At 42.1% G+C, this 22,421-nt stretch overlaps 1 protein-coding gene across 3 annotated transcripts in view; it reads right to left on the reverse strand.

Annotated features, from left to right (window-relative positions):
- The window catches only part of LOC101482796 (glycine receptor subunit beta), a 74,756-nt gene that overhangs the window by 52,005 nt on the left and 330 nt on the right, over positions 1–22,421 (reverse strand). For all 3 annotated transcript variants that reach the window (XM_024802652.2, XM_024802651.2, XM_076884591.1), the window contains exon 2: positions 10,745–10,874. In XM_024802652.2, coding sequence (XP_024658420.1) covers positions 10,745–10,874 — 130 coding nt within the window. The remainder of the gene's footprint in view (positions 1–10,744; positions 10,875–22,421) is intronic.

Consider the following 22,421-nt stretch of genomic DNA (forward strand, 5'->3'; position numbering starts at 1 on the left):
CACCACAGGAAATTTATTTTAAGTGTCTTCATACTTTTATTTTTGAAATACACCAATTTTTATATACTGCAGGAAAAACGAAAATAAATATTATACTGCAAATTTTCAAAAAAGCAGCATATGCATCAAAATAAACTATTTCCAGCAGTGCAATATGAGTCCTAAGCTTCCCAGAAAAGACACAGAAAGTCATAAAGTCAAAGATAACTTTTAAAAACACCAGTATAGGCCCTGAGGCCCTGATGGTAAAAAAAACTACATTTCCGCGAAAATTACATCACCTCCCGTTATGGGCAGGTAATGGCGGACATGCAAAAGTTCGCGCTGACGTCTATTCCAACGTAGGAAGTGTTATGAACAGCTGATCGGATCGGCAAAGCGTGTTTCTGGAATATTATGTTTTTGTTGCTGCAAGTGCTTTTTATGCTGTTTTTGCAAAGCTATATGTGGAAGGAAACTGTGACCTAGGACAAGCTGATGGCATAAGATGTAAGTACAACTCCTCCGGTTTCATATGCAAAAAAAATTATTGCGCTAGCTTACGTGGCTGCAGAGCTACCGGGATTTAAAAATAGTTACGCAAAACAGAGCATGCCCGCTCCGACCGGCTCTAAAGGGTTAAGTGCTTTCTAGCTAACATTCATACTCTGATTAATGCATTGTGACGCAACTTGGGGTTAGTATTTACCAGACAAAAAAACAGTCAGGGGTTAAACCACCAACATTCCAATTAGTGGATGACCTGCTCTGCCATCTGAGCTACAGCCACCCCTGTCCTAATGGTCTGAGTGCATGTGATATACACTGTGAAAACCCAGACAGAGCATACTGCATCCTGGCAGTGAGCTACCTCCTGGTCCACCAGTGGGAAGTGACTGTAGCTCCATAAACTGAGATAAGTTGAAGTCAGATAGAGTCTTTGACAGAATGCAGGGTTAGAATGGGGGTCCCTCTGCTCTTGAAGGGGCTCTTTGGAACTGAGAACTCTGTCCCACCTGAGTGGAACATTGTTTTTCTGCAGGGAGAAGAATAGATGGCAGTGTGTCAACTCCCTGGATGAAAAAAGGCTGACCTCTGCCCTTCCAAAGTGACTACCTGAGGACAGAGTCTCCACTCTCGAGGACTCAGGCCCCCTCTCAACATGTCTGCCACCACATGCAAGGGCCCTGGCACATGAACTGCTCTGAGTGAGTGGAAGAGGGGGTGAGTCAACTGCCACAACCCAGTTGATACCTTGCAGAAGAAGGGAGATCCTAGGCCCCCCTGGACCTGACCCTTCTTGAGCCCCTAGTGCATCTGGACAGGCTACTTTGCATCTCCTCTGTCAAGTTTTCCAAGTCTGCTGCAATAGTTGGCCTCCTACTGGGCCAACATATCTGAAGGGTTAACTGGCAGTTCAGCATTAGTTAGAAAGCCATCTATAACCTTGCAGTTCCTGCTGCCGCAGATGGCTTTGCTGAGACAGGCTGAGAAATGTTCTTGGTCGTGCATGTTAGCAAACCTCTCCTACATAGAGAGGACCATCTGTGCAAAACAGTGGGTGATTCATATTGTCTTCACACCAGGTATTTTAAGTCAGGCAGAGGCTGCAACTCCATCTGCAAGGGTCGACACTGTGTGGGTTCCTCAAACTCAGATGTGAATGCCACAGGGTTCTCAGGTTAAAATCCAGGGCCCTGGTTGCCCTACCATTAACCTCAGAGACAACTGCGAGGTGAGCGTGTGAGCATATAAATATATCTGCAAGCAATGCACTGGCTAGGGATCACAACCAGAATCAGAACAGAAAACAAAATGAAATAGTAATCCTGGATGCAGATTCATTAAGTATTGTGATGAATCTAAATACAGATGTGGAGTTGAAGCACTGGTCCTGTGATGCAGTCAAAACAACATGGACCTGAATACTCTCAAAAGCCCAGATAGGTTTGCAGAAAAAACATCATTAGTACTTGCTCTCGATTCAGGATTTGTAGAAATCTGAAGTCAGGAAACGACAAGACAACAGTGCAGACCCATCACACCCTGGTCACAGACTGTTCCAATTTTTCTCCTATGCTAGGTGCTGTTGAAGCACTGTATGCCAATACAGACAGACAAGCAGATATCTGTTCTGTTCTTTCTACTGGCCATACTCACATAATATCTGTACTGAAATAACATCCATGATGCTAACCAAAGCATGTTGTTTGTTCACACACTCACACATATATATCAGAGGCTTGGGAGCTTGAGAGTCCTACGCAGTATTGCTGCTGTTCCTAGGACTGCGCTGTTCTGGAAAGAGATCTTGGATGTGGTTCATCTATCACTATGGCTGTCTTCCTCTGCTTTTCCACCACTACTATGTCCGGTTGGTTAGCCATCAACAGGTTGTCTGTCTGTATCTGTGAGGAAACAGTTTAAGAGCCTGAATGCTCGTAAAGCTCCCAGCCCAGATGGTGTGTCTCCTGCCACTCTCAGACACTGTGCAAACGAGCTGCCCCCAGTGTTTTCTGGCATTTTCAAATCCTCACTGCAGACATGTCATGTGCCTGCCTGCTTCAAGTCCTCCACCATAGTCCCTGTCCCCAAGAAGCCAAGGATCACTGGTCTAAATGACTACAGACCTGTGGCTCTGGTCATAAAGTCTTTTGAGCGCCTGGTTCTCTCCTATCTCAAGACACTCAAGGCCCCCCTCCTGGACCCTCTGCAGTTTGCATACAGAGCAAACAGGTCTGCAGATGATGCTTCTGCCTTCAACACCATCATTCCAGACCTTCTCCGAGGGAATATGCCTGATCCCATCTGCCGGTGGATCACTGACTTCCTGACAGACAGGAAGCAACATGTGAGGCTGGGGAAGAATGTCCCGGATTCCCAGACAATCAGCACCGGCTCCCCTCAGAGCTGTGTTCTTTCTCCTCTGCTTTTCTCCCTGTAGACCAACTAGTGCACCTCCAACCACCAGCCTGTCAAGATAATTAAGTTTGCAGATGACACCACAGTTATCAGACTCATCTCGGACGGGGATGAGTCTGCCTACAGGATGGAGGCTGAACTCGGGTGTCCTGGTGAGGCCGCAACAACCTGGTGCTGAATGCCGAGAAGACAGTGGAGATTATTGTGGACTTCAGGAAGCAAACATCCCGACTCCTCCCCATCATCCTGACTGACACCCTCATCACCACTATGGACACATTCTGCTTTGTGGGTACCATCATCACCCAGGACCTCAAGTGGGAGCCCACCATTCCCTCCGTCATAAAGAAGGCCCAGCAGAGGATGTATGTCCTGAGGCTGTCAGGGTCCTGGGTATCCTGACCCAGCATGTTTAGTTCTTTGTGATTTTTGTATTATTGTACTTGTGTGAGTTATTCTATGGTTTCTAGTTTCGATCCCTTGCCCTTCATGTTTCTCTGTGTCCCCTCTGTTCTGTGTAAGTCTGTGTCTGCATGTTTGAGTTTCCCTCTGTGTCTTTCGGTTCTTAGAGTCCTCTGCCTTATGGTTTATGTCTCTGTGTTTTTTAGTTGCTGTCTCCACCGTGTCAAGTTCGCGTCTGTGTTTGATACTTCCGTTTTACTTTGTAGGTCCGTGTCTTATGTGAATGCGTCCTGCTTTGCTTGTCTCGTCAGTCCTGATTTCTCCCAGCTGTGCCCTCCTTCTGTGTCTCATTCCCCTCGTTACTTCCCAGTGTATTTAAACCCTGTGTACCCTGAGTTCTTTGTGTTTAAACCTCGTGCCTGAGTGCCTGCATTTTGGGTCCAACTCCTGCCTGCCATACGAACAGTCTCTTCCCCTCTGCTGTTGGACTCATGAACAATAACCATAAGACTGTTCCCACCACTTGCTCAAACACATGACCCTGTATTGTGTTCTCTGTACCTGTTCCATTTTTGCACTGATCATCACCTGCATTCATGTATATATCAACCTGCTTAGCACTTTTTATTTTTATTTAAATGTTTCTCTTATCATATGTCTCGCACAAAGTACCGCAGCAATTTCCTAATGTTGTAAATCTGCTCAGATCTACTCACTCAGTTCAATTCACCTCAATTCAATTCAATTTTATTCATAGAGCATGAAATCACAACAACAGTCAGCTCGAGGTGCCTTATATAGTAAGGTAGATGCTACAATAATACATACAGAGAAAAACCCAATAATCATAAGACCTCCAATGAACATCTGCTTAGGCTTGTGTGTATTATATATATATATATATATATATATATATATGCATGTATGTATATGTGTAAAAATAAAAAAAATATATATATATTTACATACATATACACGTGTGTGTGTGTGTATATGTATATATATATGTATATATATATATACATATACAGTTTTTGTTTGCTACATGGATCATTTTAATTCATGTTGGTGTCTTTCCTTTCGTTATATTTCTTAAAGAGTTCAAAATGTGTTAATTACATAAATAAAATGTAATTTTCTCTGTAGCACTTCATGGATTTCATAAGCAACACACGTTAGTTGTTCAAACAAAGCATAAAGGTAAAAAAACAATATATACAGTGTTATCTTCATTTTAGATGTCAAAAAGTATTTGCGGCTCCCAGTGTTTTCTTTTGCGTGGAAACCAGGTCCAAATGGCTCTTTCAGTGTTAAAGGTTGCTGACCCCTGGTATATATTATTGTTGGGTCTACCTTACAATATAAAGCGCTTTGAGGTGACTGTTGTTGTGATTTAGCACTGTATAAATATAATTGAATTGAACTGAGTATTTCAACGTTTACTGTAGTAATTTTTAACACTCGTATATCCATACTTCTACTACGTTTCTGTACGTTTACCACCTCTGCTATCTAGTTATAGAAGACTGAAGGAAAATTTCACTCCTATTGTTTGTTTAGATTGTGGCTAATTGGAACAAAGAAATCCCAATGAGGATATGGGCCTTGAAAATGTTTTAAACAATATGTAAGGAACAGGACTTGAGTATTAGCCAACAGTTGCTAGTTGCTAAGGACTAGGATTTAACACGCTGGACTTATAAGTCAGAACAATGAATTTAGAGATCTTTATAAGGTTTTGAGTTCAGTGTTGAGTGTTAGGATCCGTACATTTCATTTTTTTAAATGAATGCTAAACTTTGCTTAATGGAGCTTTACAGCTTTATTGGATTTCTGTTGTCACTGTATACATCATGGTAGAACCAGAGACACACATTTCATTTCTACAGTTTCTCTTATGAAAAAGTCTTGATTTGAGCTAAATACTGAATTACTTGCCGTATTGAATTGCATGGTCTCTGCTCCTAGCATGGGCATACAGATTTTCTTTCATTTTTTCACTGTTACAGATTAGCAGTGTTAAGTCACTGATGGGCTCTGTTCAGAAACAAAATGTAGGACACTGGTATATACAAAGCATCAAACTTAAAATATATGAATGGCAATACTGACAAATAAGTGATTATATTATTAGTTGCTATAAGTGGCTATAAGTAAGATTTTAGATCACATAACAAACATAGGATTTTAGAAATCTTAAAAAAATATTTACGTTAATCAGTAATAATAATAGATACTTTATTGATCCCCATGGGGAAATTACTTGTTTTTCTCTGCATTTGACCCATTCACTCTGTGAAGCAGTGGGCAGCCCACTAAGCAGGCACCCGGGGAGCAGTGTGTAGGGACGGTACCTTGCTCAGGGGTACCTCAGGGTAGCCGTTAAGTGGATTCGAACCGCCAACCTTCCGATCATGGGGCGACCACTTTACCTACTGAGCTATCCCTGCCCCATATGGTGTTTATGATAAACAAGTTACTGTACACGTAGACTTGTCACGTCCTATGACCCTGTGTTTGTGTTTTTGGACTTTTAATTTCTGGGTTTTTTTTTTTGTTTGTTTCCACTTCACTCATTACCTTAGTTTGCCTGTGTTCCATTACGTTGTACTGTTTTTCATGTCGTACTGTGTTACTTTGTATTATGGGGGTTTATCCAGCTATATTTATATATGTTTATATATAAATATATGCGGTGGCCCCTAGAGACAAAACACGTACAAACTCCAAAACACATTTCTAGCATGAACTGAACTTCCAAACTTCCAAAGCAGAGCTACCTAGATGACTTAAATTACACAATTGAAAGCATGAAAGCATATGTGTATTGTTTGTGTATTTATACACAAGCATTCACATATAGTCAAATAATAAAAAACAAAAAAGTTTATTTACCTGTTATTACCAGATCCGGTCGTTGGTACTTGCTGGCTTGTGTAGCCACTAGGTAACAAAAGCTCAACACTGCCCCTAGCATCCTGGAGCACTTCTGTTGTCATTGTACTGTTTTGAGTTTTTATGTGCTTCTGAGTTTTTACGTGTTTTGGAGTTTGTATGTGCTTCGGAGTTTGTGCCTGGTGGACAAAAAATTGGTTAAGGGTTCCCCGAGCTTTCACGCCCCTCATGTTCTTCATGTGCCCACCACTAGAAGCATGCCTATGGAAAAAGTGCGCCGGCACACAGTGCAGTGCGCTTTATAGGTGTTATCGTGCACTTTCCCAGCCAGGTGTTTTCCTTTTCCCATTCCTCCCTGTACTTTTGCAGCCTATTTTTCTTTCTCTGAGGGGAACAAACATTGCTGCTCTAATGCTGGGCTTACTGGGCTTAATTCTGGCCCATTTTGAGATGATTTTTGAGTCGTGCGACCGATTTGGTGATTGGCCCAATTTTGGCCTTCATCGTGCACAGTGGCGTGTCCAGCGGGGTGGCCTGGGGGGGCACAGGCCACCCCCCCAACCAGACTGGCCACCCCAGGTGCCACCCCGAAGCTAAAACAATAAAATTTAATGAATTATCAAATGTACGATTATGGTTTCACAGTGAAGCTCAGATATCCGAGGGTAACTGAATGCAGCACCGGCTTCTGCAATATGCGCATCATGTTAGCAAAGGTAGGAGAGCCAAGCACGAAAGACGGCACCGCAGAAAACATTTTTTCGGCGAAAGATTAACAAGTTAACATAGCTGGACTAGCCATCGGACGTTTGCATGGTGGGCTGATGACTTATTAGGGGCGATCGTGGCTCAAGAGTTGGGAGTTCGCCTTGTAATCGGAAGGTTGCCGGTTCGAGCCCCGGCTCGGACAGTCTCGGTCGTTGTGTCCTTGGGCAAGACACTTCACCCGTTGCCTACTGGTGGTGGTCAGAGGGCCCGGTGGCACCAGTGTCCGGCAGCCTCGCCTCTGTCAGTGCGCCCCAGGGTGGCTGTGGCTACGATGTAGCTTGCCGTCACCAGTGTGTGAATGGGTGGATGACTGGATGTGTAAAGCGCTTTGGGGTCCTTAGGGACTAGAAAAGCGCTATACAAGTACAGGCCATTTACCATTTATTTATTTTTTTTGTAACGGCATGAACAATGAGAAGTGGTGGATTGGCCACATGCTGGCCGATGTGTAAAAATAACTCAGTTGTTTGGTGGTGGCTATGGCGGAGCTTCCACAGAGGCAACAGGTGGATGAGGGAAGGTGAGGCAGGAGGAGAGACCCGAGGCAGCCGCCGGTCCAAGTGTCAGGTGAACTGAACTTCAGGTAAGAAGTTATGACCTGCAGTCTATCTGGGTCAGATATAAACCAAGTTTAGGTGCAGTTTATTTTCATTGTGCTGACTTTTTACAGTCAGTTACAATACCTCATACTGCGTGAGCTAGCATGAGGAGTTTCTATACAGCTGTTCAGTTGCTATGATGTTACTGATAGTGAACTTTATTTTATTCATAAGGTTAGTTAGTAGAGTTGCCAACAGCTCCTTAAAAAATGGAATGGTCCCTCATTCAGAGAAAATATTACGCGTTTCGTATTGAGCTGAGAAGAGACGCAGTTTGTCCCGTACTTCAGCTAGGATGGAAAAAGACACAAAGCTGGAGTTATTCTGTCTTTACAGCTGCCTCTTCTATTGCTACTTCAATCATGAAACTGATCAATGATCAGCTGATCGTCTCTCTTGTTTGTTTATCGCCCACTTTGCGCCAGAAAGAGGAAACCAGCGGATGTCGCGCTAAACAACAGCAGCACGTTTAAGCTTGATCAGCTGTTGTTAGAATTTATTTAATATTACTTTCTAGTATCAGCTGATGTTTGCTGGAGCCACAGCTGTAAAGCTGCTGGTCATGATGTCGGTTTGGATATGTGGTGAGAGGGAAACATGAAGATGAAACCAGGCGATGTCCTTACTGGATCATCAGAGCTGAACAGGTGATGGAGAAACAGGTTTACCTTTTAGGTGACATGAATGAGTTGAAGGGAAGTTATGAACTGTTTCTGAGAGACAAATAACACCAGGATCCTTTTCTAAGTAGCTGACAGCTGGTAACTGTGCAGGGGCGGGTCTAGCAAAGTGTTGCCAGGGGGGCAGGTAGGGCATTAACAGGGAGAGGGGGGCACAAAGAAATACTTTTCTTTTTTATTCTCATTTAAAATATCTCGCTTTTATTAAATAATTATCTAAATCGTACAACCAAAGTTTTTATCTGACATAAAATGTATAGAAATCATACATATACCAAAAAGACTGTGTACATCACTGTCACAACAGTGTTTGTTTTCATTCAAAGGCTTTATGGCTTTAATACCTGGTGGGCCGGTCTGTAGTCAAAATGCCCAATTTTCTGTCCCAGTCCAGCCCTGCAGGTTAATACTGGCAGTGTCACCATGCCAGCTGACTGGATTTCATCATCAGCCAGTGTTGTTCTTTATCAATATTACCAAAGTTTACCATAACGCAGCATAGAAAGTATTTACTTCCTTTCAGGTTTTATTCAAATGTTAGTCTTTTCATTTGTTTCCCCACTTTTTTCCTGTTTCAAAATCAAACACCAGTTTGTGAGAAGATTATCTTCTTTTTTTTTAACAGGCATTGGCTAATTTGCCAATTGTATGTCAAAAATGTTCATATTTTAATATTCAAAAATGTTTTTGCCCAAAACATATGTGCACTACATGTCAGTAAAAATACTATACAAATATTGCTGTCCTTGAATGCTGAGTAAACACTGACTGATTGTATCTCTTGTACTTTATCAACGCAGTATCTAAAAACTTTGCACCGTAGTGGTTAAAATCTCATTCTAATAAGAGTTAAAAGCGCATTCGGTTATTAGGTTTACAGGGTTATTGAATTATGGTTAACGGTTGGTAGAATTGTTTTTAACATTATCTGCCAATTACATCTGCCACCCTTCTCCAAATCTGTGCCCCTACCTGGCCCCCCCAACAAAAATTTTCTAGACATGCCACTGATCGTGCATCTTGTAGTATACATGGGGTAACGAGAAGCGATTAACACCTCACGACCAGCTCCCGATCATCAATCGCTCGTGAGGGTGTCACCACAGCCGCTCACACTGCTCACGGGCAAACACGTAAACGTCGGTGAAAAAGACGAAGCAGCACGGCTGTGCGGCCTGTGATCTGGACACAAGCGATGGAGGCACAACTTGTAGAACTTTGGAAAGCTCATCCGAGCCTTTTCGATGTGGCATCACAAAATTATCATGACCACAACAACCGTGAAAATAGTTGGATTTACATTGCTGCTTAATCACAGCTGCCTGATCAATGTTTTTCATTAGCAATTTAGCAAAGTTGATGGTGGTGGTGTGCATGTCTGTGAAAGACAGAGAGAGAGCGAGCGACATAATTTCTGTTATAACCTTCATTTTATGTTGGCACAGTGTGAGCACTCAGGTCGCATCAGAGCATCGGGCGGTATAGTGTGAGACTCTGCATCGTGACCGACCAACTTCTAACCTCTGCGAGTCAATCGTGCAGTTTGAGCAGGAGCTGAATAACGTGACTGAAAAAATCGCACAGTGTCTGCTCAGCTTTAGGTGTACTGTCGTCCGAGACTTGCACCGCAGTGTCGGCGTTTGTTTCCCTGTTGGCCATGCTTCTTGTTGTGGTCATCTGTTGTCTTCCGGTATTTTCTCCGTAAGCGACCTTTCCTCGACCAATGAGATGAGCGGTAATCTGAATTGTCATACTCAAATTGTCATAAGTGTGGTGTCAGCTCATTGGTCACAAAGCAGGAGAGGGGCTGGGAATTATGATTTCAAACAAAGCGTTAATTCCATAAACATTTATAGACTACTTTTGATTCTCACTGTATTACGGGACAAAGTGCGTCCCTTATTAGCTCAATACGGGACGTGTACTTTTGTTTCTAAATACGGGACGATTCGGTTTTTTAAGGGACGGTTGGCAACCCTAGTTGTGGCGTTAACGTCATTTCAGATTAACGCTGACAGCACTAGTGGGAACACAACGAATATGACTGCACATTTACTCTGACATCATCCTAGTGCAAAGACAAGTGGAAGCAGACAAAAACAACAAGCATGCATGCTACAAACTTTACAGAGTAATTTAGACAGCCGTTAGCACATGATTCTCCTTATGGGGACCTGATATGTTTAATATGCTGCTGAGAATATAGCCCTGAAGAAGCGTATAGTATAGCTTTTATTTTGGAAAGAGCCATTTCTCTGTAATAAACTCTCTTTTCCAAAGATCAGTGATTTCTCGATCAGATAGATTTATTTTTTTTATTACTTTGTTGTTTCAGCAACATTAAATTTAAAAACTGTACTTTTGAGTTAAAATATATATTTATAATTTTAATAAATGACAAATTAAAAAGGCATGAACATTTTTTTGTATCGAAAAAATATCGAACCGTGACACCAAATATATATATATATATATATATGACAACTGTATGTTACTCACGATGGACAGACAACTTGCTTTCCTTTTTTTCCTTTCTTTGTGGATTTTCCTTCTTTACTTGAGGCAAGTTGCCAACAGCAGAGCAGCAAAAGCAGCAAAATCACTGGCCTCAATCCAACAGCCATGGTGCCTGAAACAGAGTTTAATACTGGCCTCAGTACATACAACATATAGCTTAAAAAAAGAACAATATTGTTGCAAACTTAGCACAAGATTTCACCACATGTAGGAATCCACTAGAATTAATTTTTTTATGCATATCATTATAGATGTGATTACGTTTTGGAAATACATCACTTTGTTTGAGACTCTTTACAGTATTTATCTGTGTCTATGCTATCACATTCAGCTTAAAGCTTGAAAAATACTTCACTGAAATTTGTCCTAGAAATGTTCACGGAGTATAAAACAGAAAGGTATTTAGCTGACAAACTAGCCAGACAGAAATAATAATGAAAATAAATAATAATAATGATCTATTATTGCTGTGTCCCTTATAAACCTAGGAGTGGCAGCACCATTTATACTCGCCTCATCTTAATTGGATATAGTTATTCAATTCATTAAGTGTTAATCCATATATCTACGGTCAAGGACATTTTTTAAAAGCAGGATGCCACTTTCTACATGAAAATGGTATATGTAGGTTTTTGAGATGCCTCACTTGAAGTATTTTACCATTATATTTTATCAAGATATTTAATGTGACAAAAAATCATGTTAAGAAGAAATAAATTCATAGCTACAGAAATCACTTTTTACATTCTTTGGTTTTATACATGTAGCTTACAGTATATGTACTAAAAGTCTGTATACTCAGTAATGCAGCATTGGTACATATTGGTAGGATGGCCTTGATTGTCTATGAGTAACAATAATAATGACATGTTCAGTGACCTTTCTGACACAGTTTTAATGGTGCACAGTTTGCAGCCAATCAAAAAAGTTCAGTGTGATTGCCCTTCCTGATCTGTAGGTGTCACTGGCTCTGATGCTCCCCGAGCTGACCACATCAAAATACAACATCCTCTTCACTATAAACTGAAGAATTTTGTGGCACATGTTGAAAGACCTCAGCTTCCTCGGAAAATAGAGCCTGTCCATAGAATGTTTTTTTCTGGGATAGTAATGCTAATTCCAACATTTCAAGTTTATGAATGTTTTTGCTATTGCTATATAAACAATTAATATTTGGTTAAAGTTCAACTTTCATTCAAAGGTTTTTGGAAAATATTTTGCAACTTTTTGGAAAATTGTTTAATTAATAATAGCCTTTATACATCCTCCTCATTCCATCTGAAGTTGATCACCATTTCTTTGTCTTTGGCCTTATTAAGATTCAGAAGATGATGAGTCAATAAAATGAACAAGATTTCTGTACTCCTTGCCCATCATTTTAAAAGAGCTATCCAAGCACAAGCAAAATTCCCAAATTAAACACTCTGTTGTTGTTGTTTACTTTTGACCAGTTACTGGGATCGAAGATTCTCTTGCCCTTTCTACCAGCAATTTGAATGTTTGTCTTTAATAAAAAACATGAATACAATAAATATATAAATAATCACAAATCAAAAGGAAAGGTTCTTCTATTCAAAAGCATTATATGCTGTACATCAAAATTCTCTTCTTTTTTATAATGATAGACTGACAGATAATTGAGGAAATATTTTAAATTTCTCCAAACTCCTCTGATACATCGAACATGCAGACCCAAGCTTGTTTCACCATTGGCATTTATTATCAGTGGAGTGATTTTAATATCACCGGATGGCTTATATAACTGTTTTATTACACCAATCTTATCACTGCCAATAACAAGCTAAGTAACTGGATGCTGGCTTAATTTACCTAGTCATAGTGGCTTATAGGAGCGTGTGTGTTTGTGTGTCATATTTTTTTAAACATGCATCCATCCATCCATCCATCCATCCATCCATCCATCCATTCATTCATTCATCCATTTTTAAGATAAGATAAGATAAGATAACCTTTATTAGTCCCACACGTGGGAAATTTGTTTTGTCACAGCAGGAAGTGGACAGTGCAAAAGTTATGAGGCAAAAATTAGAATACAATAAGAATAAATACAGTACACAACTGTACAGAATAGAATAAAATAAAATACTATATACAGTAGAATAAAATAAAATAAATATACAATAAGATAAGAATAGAATACAAATACAAATACTATATACAACTGAGTAAAAATACAACGATGACAGAAAGGATTATTGCACTTAGTATTATTGCATATGTATGGATGTGTGTGCTTGATCAGTTAAAGTCTTTATTATGGAGTCTGACAGCAGTGGGGAGGAAAGACCTGCGAAATCTCTCCGTCCCACACCGTGGGTGCCGCAGTCTCCCACTGAAGGAGCTGCTCAGTGCTGTCACAGTCTGCTGCATGGGGTGGGAGATGTTGTCCATCAGGGATGACAGCTTAGCCGCCGTTCTCCTGTCACTCACCACCTCCACTGGGTCCAGAGGGCATCCTAGAACAGAGCTGGCCCTTCGGATCACCCTGTTCAGTCTCTTCCTGTCCCCAGCAGAGATGCTGCCGCCCCAGCAGACCACGCCATAAAAGATAGCAGAAGCCACAACAGAGTCATAGAAGGTCTTCAGGAGTGGGCCCTCCACTCCAAACGACCTGAGTCTCCGCAGCAGGTACAGCCTGCTCTGCCCTTTCCTGTAGAGGGCGTCTGAGTTATGAGTCCAGTCCAGTCTATTGTTCAGATGAACACCAAGGTACCTGTAGCTGTCCACAGCCTCAATGTCCATACCTTGGATGTTCAGTGGTTGCAGTGGAGAATGCTTGTGCCTGCGGAAGTCTACCACCAGTTCCTTGGTTTTACTGGCGTTGATCTGGAGGTAGTTCAGCTGGCACCAGTCCACAAAGTCTTGGGTCAGACCTCTGTACTCCTTGTCGTCCCCATCAGTGATGAGGCCGACTATTGCAGAGTCATCAGAGAACTTCTGCAGGAAGCACTGGGTGGAATTGTGGGAGAAGTCTGCAGTGTAGATGGTGAAGAGGAACGGAGCCAGAACCGTTCCCTGTGGGGCCCCCGTACTGCAGACGACCCTGTCCGACACAAAGCCCTGAGTCCTCACATACTGTGGTCGGTCGGTGAGGTAGTCCAGGATCCAGGTAGTGAGGTGATGGTCCACTCCAGAGTTCACCAGCTTGTCCTTTAGAACCGAGGGAAGAATGGTGTTGAAGGCACTGGAGAAATCAAAGAACATGATTCTCACAGTGCTTCCAGCGGTCTCCAGGTGAGCGAGGGAACGATGTAGGAGGTGAATGACGGCATCATCCGCTCCAATGCCAGGCTGGTAGGCAAACTGAAGTGGGTCCAGTGATGAGCTTATTAGGTGCCGAAGCTGAGCCAGGACCAACCGCTCCAGGGTCTTCATCAGGTGGGATGTCAGAGCCACCGGCCTGTAGCTGTTGAGGTCCTTGGGGCGTGAAGTCTTTGGCACTGGTACAACACAGGAGGTTTTCCAGAGCTGTGGGACTCTTCCCAACCTCAGGCTCAGGTTGAAGAGGTGCTCCATTTTCTTCCAGGGCCTGGTCGTGGGGCGGTAGCCTAAATATAGAAGCCTAGACCTCCCTCTCCCCAGCCACCTCCTATAGCTTATCCGGGGAGAACACCAAGGCATTCCCAGATCAAGCGAGAGAATTAACCTCCTGGGTCGGCTTCCTCCTGGTGGGCCATGTCAGAAGACTTCACCCTCACTAAGATTATGCCAGTGAGGATGACTACTACCACTCAGCGTCCTCCTCAATTTTGCATTCTTCTTGTGTTGTAAGTGCTATTTTCTAGTTTTTTTGGCAACAACTAACCACCTATGACAGACAGACTCTTTTAGACATCCTACAACATTCATAATCTGGGACCACACTGGTGGCTTAACTTGGATACCTGAGCAGAAACAACGCTGGAGGAAAAGGGAGAAAAGAGCCAGAGTTCTGGTCAGGCTGAGAAACAGACAACACGTTTCCCCTTTTTCCAAGATTCTTCTAGCTAACATCCAAATTTTGGGGAAAAAAATGGATGAACTGCTTTCCACAGCATATTATGGACTGCAATGTCTTTATTTGGTTGGATGCCTCAATCCCTGAATCGGCTATTCTTCCTTCTCCATTCATCGTCAGGACTGGACAAAGGAGTCCGGTAAGTGGAGGAGAGGTGGCGTGTCTATAATGACTAACAAGCAATGGCGTGTTTCATCAAGGTGCTCCCCTGATGTTGAACACCTCATGATCAAATGTGTTCTGTACCGCTGTTTATATTTTTTCCCCCTACGCTGACACTGTGTGGGTGCTGCCCAAGCTATATGATGTCAACCACTGGCAAGAAGTACTACACCCCAAAGCGACAAAGCCAGCCTGAAGAAAGTTCTGCCATGTAAGCTTTCCAACATGAATTAGAATAGAATTCAACTTTATTGTCATTGCACATGTCACAAGTACAAGGCAACGATATGCAGTTTGCATCCATCCAGAAAGTGCTTTAGCAATAGATATATTACAAAATATATATTAGCAATAAAATTGATATATAGGTATACTACAAAAATGGGTCTATTATGGGTATGTTACAATGTACATGGTATGAAGGTATGTTATGAATATGCTATACTGTACTGAGTGTACAAGGTATGTACAGGCTATGAACAGGATATAAATATGAAAACTATACAGAGATATGAAATATGAAACTATACAGAAATATGAAATATGTTATAAACAGTTGAAGAACTATAATTATTGTATTGTACAGAATGATTGCCTATAAAGCATTTACAGTAGTGCAGTTTAGATCAGTGAGATATGTGGCTGATTTCAACAGTGGTTCTACAGTGGCTATAACATCCTGGATCACCTTTAGACCCCTTTCACATGTGCCTATAAAGCCCACCTTTCAGCAAATCAGATTACTCCTCAGTCCTGCTGCTACCAGCCAATAGGCAGAGGCTGAAGCACGAGCAACCAGCGACAATGAAATGATTGGGTTCAATGCTGAACCAACTAATCACACATGGTCCTGCATCACTCCTTCCACACTATGTACTGGGAGGTTTTTCAAACTGCTGCCAACAATAACGTAAATGACCACACAAACTGCTTACTGGATACATCCACAAATGAATCAGTGTGGTTGACGTTGTCTCAAACATCAGGCGCATGTGGAGTGGGCTAAAAACCATAACACATTTCAAGGGGAAGAGCTACAGCACAGTGGAGATGACTGGTTCCCTACCTGAGGAGCTGAATGACCTTATAAACTGTACCGTCTGTGAAGGTTCTCAGTCATCCAGGTCATTGTAGTCAAAGGAGCTTGCAAAGAAAAGCGTCTGGACTTCTTTAAGTTGCTTGAAGATGTTTCACCTCTCATCCGAGAAGCTTCTTCAGTTCTAAGGTCAAATGGTGGGGAGTCCCAGATTTAAACCTAGTGGGAGTATCCCCCCAAGGGGGGGGGGGGGGGGGGATACTCCCACTAGGTTTAAATCTGGGACTCCCCACCAGTTGACCTTAGAACTGAAGAAGCTTCTCGGATGAGAGGTGAAACGTCTTCAAGCAACTTAAAGAAGTCCAGACGCTGTTCTTTGCAAGCTCCTTTGACTATAAACAGTACCGTTTATAGGGTTGGGGAAACCTGCAGTGAACAGACACTGAAGAAGTCACTTGGATGAATGACGAAACGTTTCTGTCATCCACGCCACCTGCAGCCTCTGAGTCTTCATCCACGCCGCCTGCAGCCTCTGAGTCTTCATCCACGCCGCCTGCAGCCTCTGCCTCGCCTGGTGCTGCGGGGGCCAAGCAGTCTTCAGGTCCCAAACTGCCTCCTCAACATCACCGGCCACTTTCCAGGCCACCGGCTGGGTGTCATTGCCGTCGGTGATGACCTCCTGAACGCCGCCGCTGCCTTCCACATGGCCGGTCCCCGGATCTGCTCTGTCGCCGCCACTGCCTTCTGCGTGGCCGGCCCCCAGAACTGTTTGCCCGTCTCCGCCGTTGCCGTCCACACGGTCGGCCCCCAGAACTGAACTGTTTTGGCCTCCTGCGCTGTCGGCCTCCGGGTCGGCCCCCTGAACTTGACCATCTGGGTTTTTCTGCCCGTATGTCCCGCTGTTTGCCCATGACGTCATTATGCCTGTTTACGAGTCTGTGTCTCTGTCTGTCGTGTGCTTCCTGTTTTATTTTGTAGGTCTGTGTCCTATGTCAGTGCGTTCAGCTTTGTGCTCTCCCTGTCTCGTCAGTGTAATCAGCGTCAGCCGTGTCTCCCAGCTGTTTCCTCTTCGCTCCGTTCACCTCTTGTATTTAGTGTCTGTGTCTTCCCCTACTCGGTGTCGCGTCGTTAACGTCTGTTCACCCTCGCTTCCTCTGTGTGTTCCGTTTGCCAGCCAGCCTTCCTGCCTAGTTATTCTGTTCTTCCAGTTTACTTAGTGTTTTTCTGTTCTGCTTCTTACCAGCAATAAAGCTGTGTGTTTTGAGTTACTTCTGCCTCAGTGAGTCCTGCATTTTGGGTCCTCTCTTCCTGCCTGCCTACACACAGACATGACAGTTTCTCTCACTGAACACTACGTCCATGGTGAACAGAATCAATTTTGGGGATTTCCTTACCTGGATGATTGAGCATGCATCAAGACATAATTTTAGAGATAATATGCAAAATGGAAGAAAGCAGTTCTACATATTTGTTTAATATGTGCATTGAAGGACTTATCCTAGTCAAAAATGACTCCACAGCGTTACTGGAGACCAAGGTAATGCCATTCAGAGTAAGCATCTGGTTAGATACCATATTTCTAAGATTTTCTGGGCTGAGTACAAAAACTTCAGTTTTATCTGAATTAAGAAGCAGAAAGTTAGAGGCCATCCAGGTCTTTATGTCTTTAAGACATTCCTGCAGTTTAACTAATTGGTGTGTTTTATCTGGCTTCATGAATAGATAAAGTTGTCGTTGTCAGGATGAGGTCGTGGACGAAAGAAGGAGGACCCAAACGCTGGACTCACAGGTAGGTGAAGATTGGTGTTTTATTGTCAACGGAGTGAACAAACAGAACAGAAGTAGGAAACGGCTGGCCGGCTGGACGACTGACTGAATGGATGAATGAAAGACTGACTGACAACTGACCGGCTGACCTGACGGAACTGAACAGAGGACAACCTAACAGCGGCGAGAACAACATCACAATAACATCAATGACACGACATTGGACTGGTTGAACTGAGGGACATAAATACACAGGCTGAGTGATGAGAGATTAGAACCTGGTGAGTACACAGCTGAACATAATGACCTAATGATAAACGGGAAGAGGACGGAACATAATGCACATGGACCAAGGCTAACACAATAAAACAGGAGGTGAAGCAGACAGAATATAAACAGTGAACATGAACTAAGAATACTGGGTCAAAGACCCAGAAACCCTGACAGTCGTCTGCATAGCAGTGACAATGCGTTCTATCCCTTATGATACTGCCTAAGGCAGTGGTTCCCAAACTTAACTTAAAATACTGTATAAAACACCTTGAGGCGACTGTTGTTGTGATATGGTGAGTATAAATAAAATTGAATTGAACTGAGTATTTTATTTCCTCTTCAATGGTTAAAATTTTATTTGTGAAGAAATTCATGAAGTAAATATTAGTTAAGGTTAAACAAATGCTTATCTTACAGGGAGTGCAGAATTATTAGGCAAATGAGTATTTTGTCCACATCATCCTCTTCATGCATGTTGTCTTACTCCAAGCTGTATAGGCTCGAAAGCCTACTACCAATTAAGCATATTAGGTGATGTGCATCTCTGTAATGAGAAGGGGTGTGGTCTAATGACATCAACACCCTATATCAGGTGTGCATAATTATTAGGCAACGTCCTTTCCTTTGGCAAAATGGGTCAAAAGAAGGACTTGACAGGCTCAGAAAAGTCAAAAATAGTGAGATATCTTGCAGAGGGATGCAGCAGTCTCAAAATTGCAAAGCTTCTGAAGCGTGATCATCGAACAATCAAGCGTTTCATTCAAAATAGTCAACAGGGTCGCAAGAAGCGTGTGGAAAAACCAAGGCGCAAAATAACTGCCCATGAACTGAGAAAAGTCAAGCGTGCAGCTGCCAAGATGCCACTTGCCACCAGTTTGGCCATATTTCAGAGCTGCAACATCACTGGAGTGCCCAAAAGCACAAGGTGTGCAATACTCAGAGACATGGCCAAGGTAAGAAAGGCTGAAAGACGACCACCACTGAACAAGACACACAAGCTGAAACGTCAAGACTGGGCCAAGAAATATCTCAAGACTGGTTTTTCTAAGGTTTTATGGACTGATGAAATGAGAGTGAGTCTTGATGGGCCAGATGGATGGGCCCGTGGCTGGATTGGTAAAGGGCAGAGAGCTCCAGTCCGACTCAGACGCCAGCAAGGTGGAGGTGGAGTACTGGTTTGGGCTGGTATCATCAAAGATGAGCTTGTGGGGCCTTTTCGGGTTGAGGATGGAGTCAAGCTCAACTCCCAGTCCTACTGCCAGTTTCTGGAAGACACCTTCTTCAAGCAGTGGTACAGGAAGAAGTCTGCATCCTTCAAGAAAAACATGATTTTCATGCAGGACAATGCGCCATCACACGCGTCCAAGTACTCCACAGCGTGGCTGGCAAGAAAGGGTATAAAAGAAGAAAAACTAATGACATGGCCACCTTGTTCACCTGATCTGAACCCCATTGAGAACCTGTGGTCCATCATCAAATGTGAGATTTACAAGGAGGGAAAACAGTACACCTCTCTGAACAGTGTCTGGGAGGCTGTGGTTGCTGCTGCACGCAATGTTGATGGTGAACAGATCAAAACACTGACAGAATCCATGGATGGCAGGCTTTTGAGTGTCCTTGCAAAGAAAGGTGGCTATATTGGTCGCTGATTTGTTTTTGTTTTGTTTTTGAATGTCAGAAATGTATATTTGTGAATGTGGAGATGTTATATTGGTTTCACTGGTAAAAATAAATAATTGAAATGGGTATATATTTGTTTTTTGTTAAGTTGCCTAATAATTATGCACAGTAATAGTCACCTGCACACACAGATATCCCCCTAAAATAGCTAAAACTAAAAACTACTTCCAAAAACATTCAGCTTTGATATTAATGAGTTTTTTGGGTTCATTGAGAACATGGTTGTTGTTCAATAATAAAATTATTCCTCAAAAATACAACTTGCCTAATAATTCTGCACTTCCTGTAATAGAGCTCTGACTTTGTGTCAGTCTCAGGATCTGAACTGTCACATCTTTTCAGATCTTTTAGACCTATTTTATAACTACAAGACTTTTATTCTCTGTAGCTGTTTTATAAGGTTTAGGCAAGAAATTCTGACTTTAATTTTCATGGTTTGATTAGGTTTGAACAACACAACTATTTGGCACCTAAAGTACACAATGGCTGCACAGTGGAACTGCAGTTAACATTGGTAAAATTACTGCAAGTTGGTTTCTTGTTCAGACCACACATGGCCTCTGTGTGGAGGTTGTACGTAATAGGTTTCCTTTAGCCATTCTAGTTTCCTCCCACAGTCCATAGACATGCATGTTAGATGACCGGTGATTCTAAATTGCTCATGGAATTGTAAAATGTTTCAAATGTACATGTACAGAATAAAAGCAAAACAGCAATAGATTTGTATTAAAAGTTAGAGCTGGTTAGTTAAAATGTTACTTCCATTTAGTTTTACTGGATCTCAGTGCAGCATTTGATACAGTTGACCACAACATATTACTCAAACGACTGGAGAACTGGACAAGTCTTTCAGGAACTGTACTAAACTGGTTCAAGACATACTTAGAAAACAGGAAATACTTTGTATCAATAGGTAACTTCACATCTGAGCAGACAAGTATCACATGTGGAGTTCCCCAAGGTTCCATCTTGGGACCCCTTCTGTTTAACAGAGAAATTTGGGTGTAGTGATGGATGCAGACCTAAACTTAGAAAAACACATTAAGACAATTACAAAGTCAGCTTACTATCACCTCAAGAATATTTCAAGGATAAAAGATCTGATGTCTCAACAGGACCTGGAAAAACTAGTCCATGCATTCATCTTTAGTAGGCTTGATTACTGTAACAGCATCTTTACAGGTCTACCTAAAAAAAAAAAAATCAGTCAGACAACTACAGCTCATTCAGAACTCTGCTGCTCGAGTCCTCACTAAGACCAAAAAAGTGGACCACATCAGTCCAGCTCTGAGGTCTTTACACTGGCTGCTTGTCCGTCAGAGAATAGACTTTAAAGTTCTGATGCTGGTCTATAAAGCTCTGAATGGTTTAGGACCAAAATACATCAGTGACCTCCTGACACAGTATGAACCTTCCAGATCCCTCAGGTCATCTGGATCCGGTCTTTTATCAGTTCCCAGAGTCAGAACCAGACACGGAGAAGCTGCATTCAGCTTTTATGCTCCTTATACCTGGAACAAACTCCCAGAAAGCCTCAGATCAGCTGAAACACTCAGTTTATTCAAATCCAGGTTGAAGACTCACCTGTTCTCAGCTGCATTTGAATAAAGCAACAAATCCACACTTTTAAGCTTAAATTTCAAAACTTACATTTACCTACTGATTTTATCTACTGTTCTGATTTTATCTGTTTTGATTTTATATACTGTTTTGTTTGTTTGTTAGTTTGTTTGTTTGCTTGTTTTAATCAATTTTAAATCATGCTTTTTATTTGCTTTTGTTTCTAATGTCTCTGTAAAGCACTTTGAATCACCTTGTTGTTGAATTGTGCTATACAAATAAACTTGCCTTGCCTTGCCTTGCCTTGCCATTCAATCTGCAAAAAGCTTTTTCATCCACTGTTACTATGGTGACAACTCCCACCCCCGGTGGTGATATCAGACTTTGTCTCAAATTTTTCAGGGCTTGGTTGGATCATTTTTATTTAGCAATGTGACTCCTATTCTTTTATTGTTTTAAGAAAAGTTATTTTCTTCAAGAACTTTTGGAAAGAGATTTTTCTGGTTATATTGCAAGACTGACACTGAAGGTGACAAACACCTTGTTCATCAGCAAATATAGCAAAAACAGTAAATAGGTTCATGGTAAAATATATCACCCCCTCCCCTTTTGTCATCTGTTTGCCCATCTAGATTGAATAGATGCCCTTTCCATCTATACATAGCAAAGTAATGTAAAGAACTTTTGGAAAGAGATTTTTCTGGTTATATTGCAAGACTGACACTGAAGGTGACAAACACCTTGTTCATCAGCAAATATAGCAAAAACAGTAAATAGGTTCATGGTAAAATATATCACCCCCTCCCCTTTTGTCATCTGTTTGCCCATCTAGATTGAATAGATGCCCTTTCCATCTATACATAGCAAAGTAATATATTATTTATTTACAGCAGAACTATATCTATTGGTGACCCAGCCCTCTGCATCTGACAAGTTTTACCTTGAGAAGATTAAGTTAGAAGAATAATCATTCAGAGAAACTAGTGGAACAGAGAAAGGGGAAGTGACAGAGAGAAGCATAGCATGTAGGGGAGGTGGGGGGTGGGTACTGCGGCGTTAGATCACACTGTCGAGATGCAATGACACAGCTCACTGATGCTGCTGTAGTTTTACATAGGAATTGCTCTCTGGTGCAAGAAAACTGCAAGTGTAGCAAAAACTCA

The sequence above is a fragment of the Maylandia zebra genome, linkage group LG6 (assembly GCF_041146795.1).
Source record: "Maylandia zebra isolate NMK-2024a linkage group LG6, Mzebra_GT3a, whole genome shotgun sequence".
NCBI classification, from domain to species: domain Eukaryota; kingdom Metazoa; phylum Chordata; class Actinopteri; order Cichliformes; family Cichlidae; genus Maylandia; species Maylandia zebra.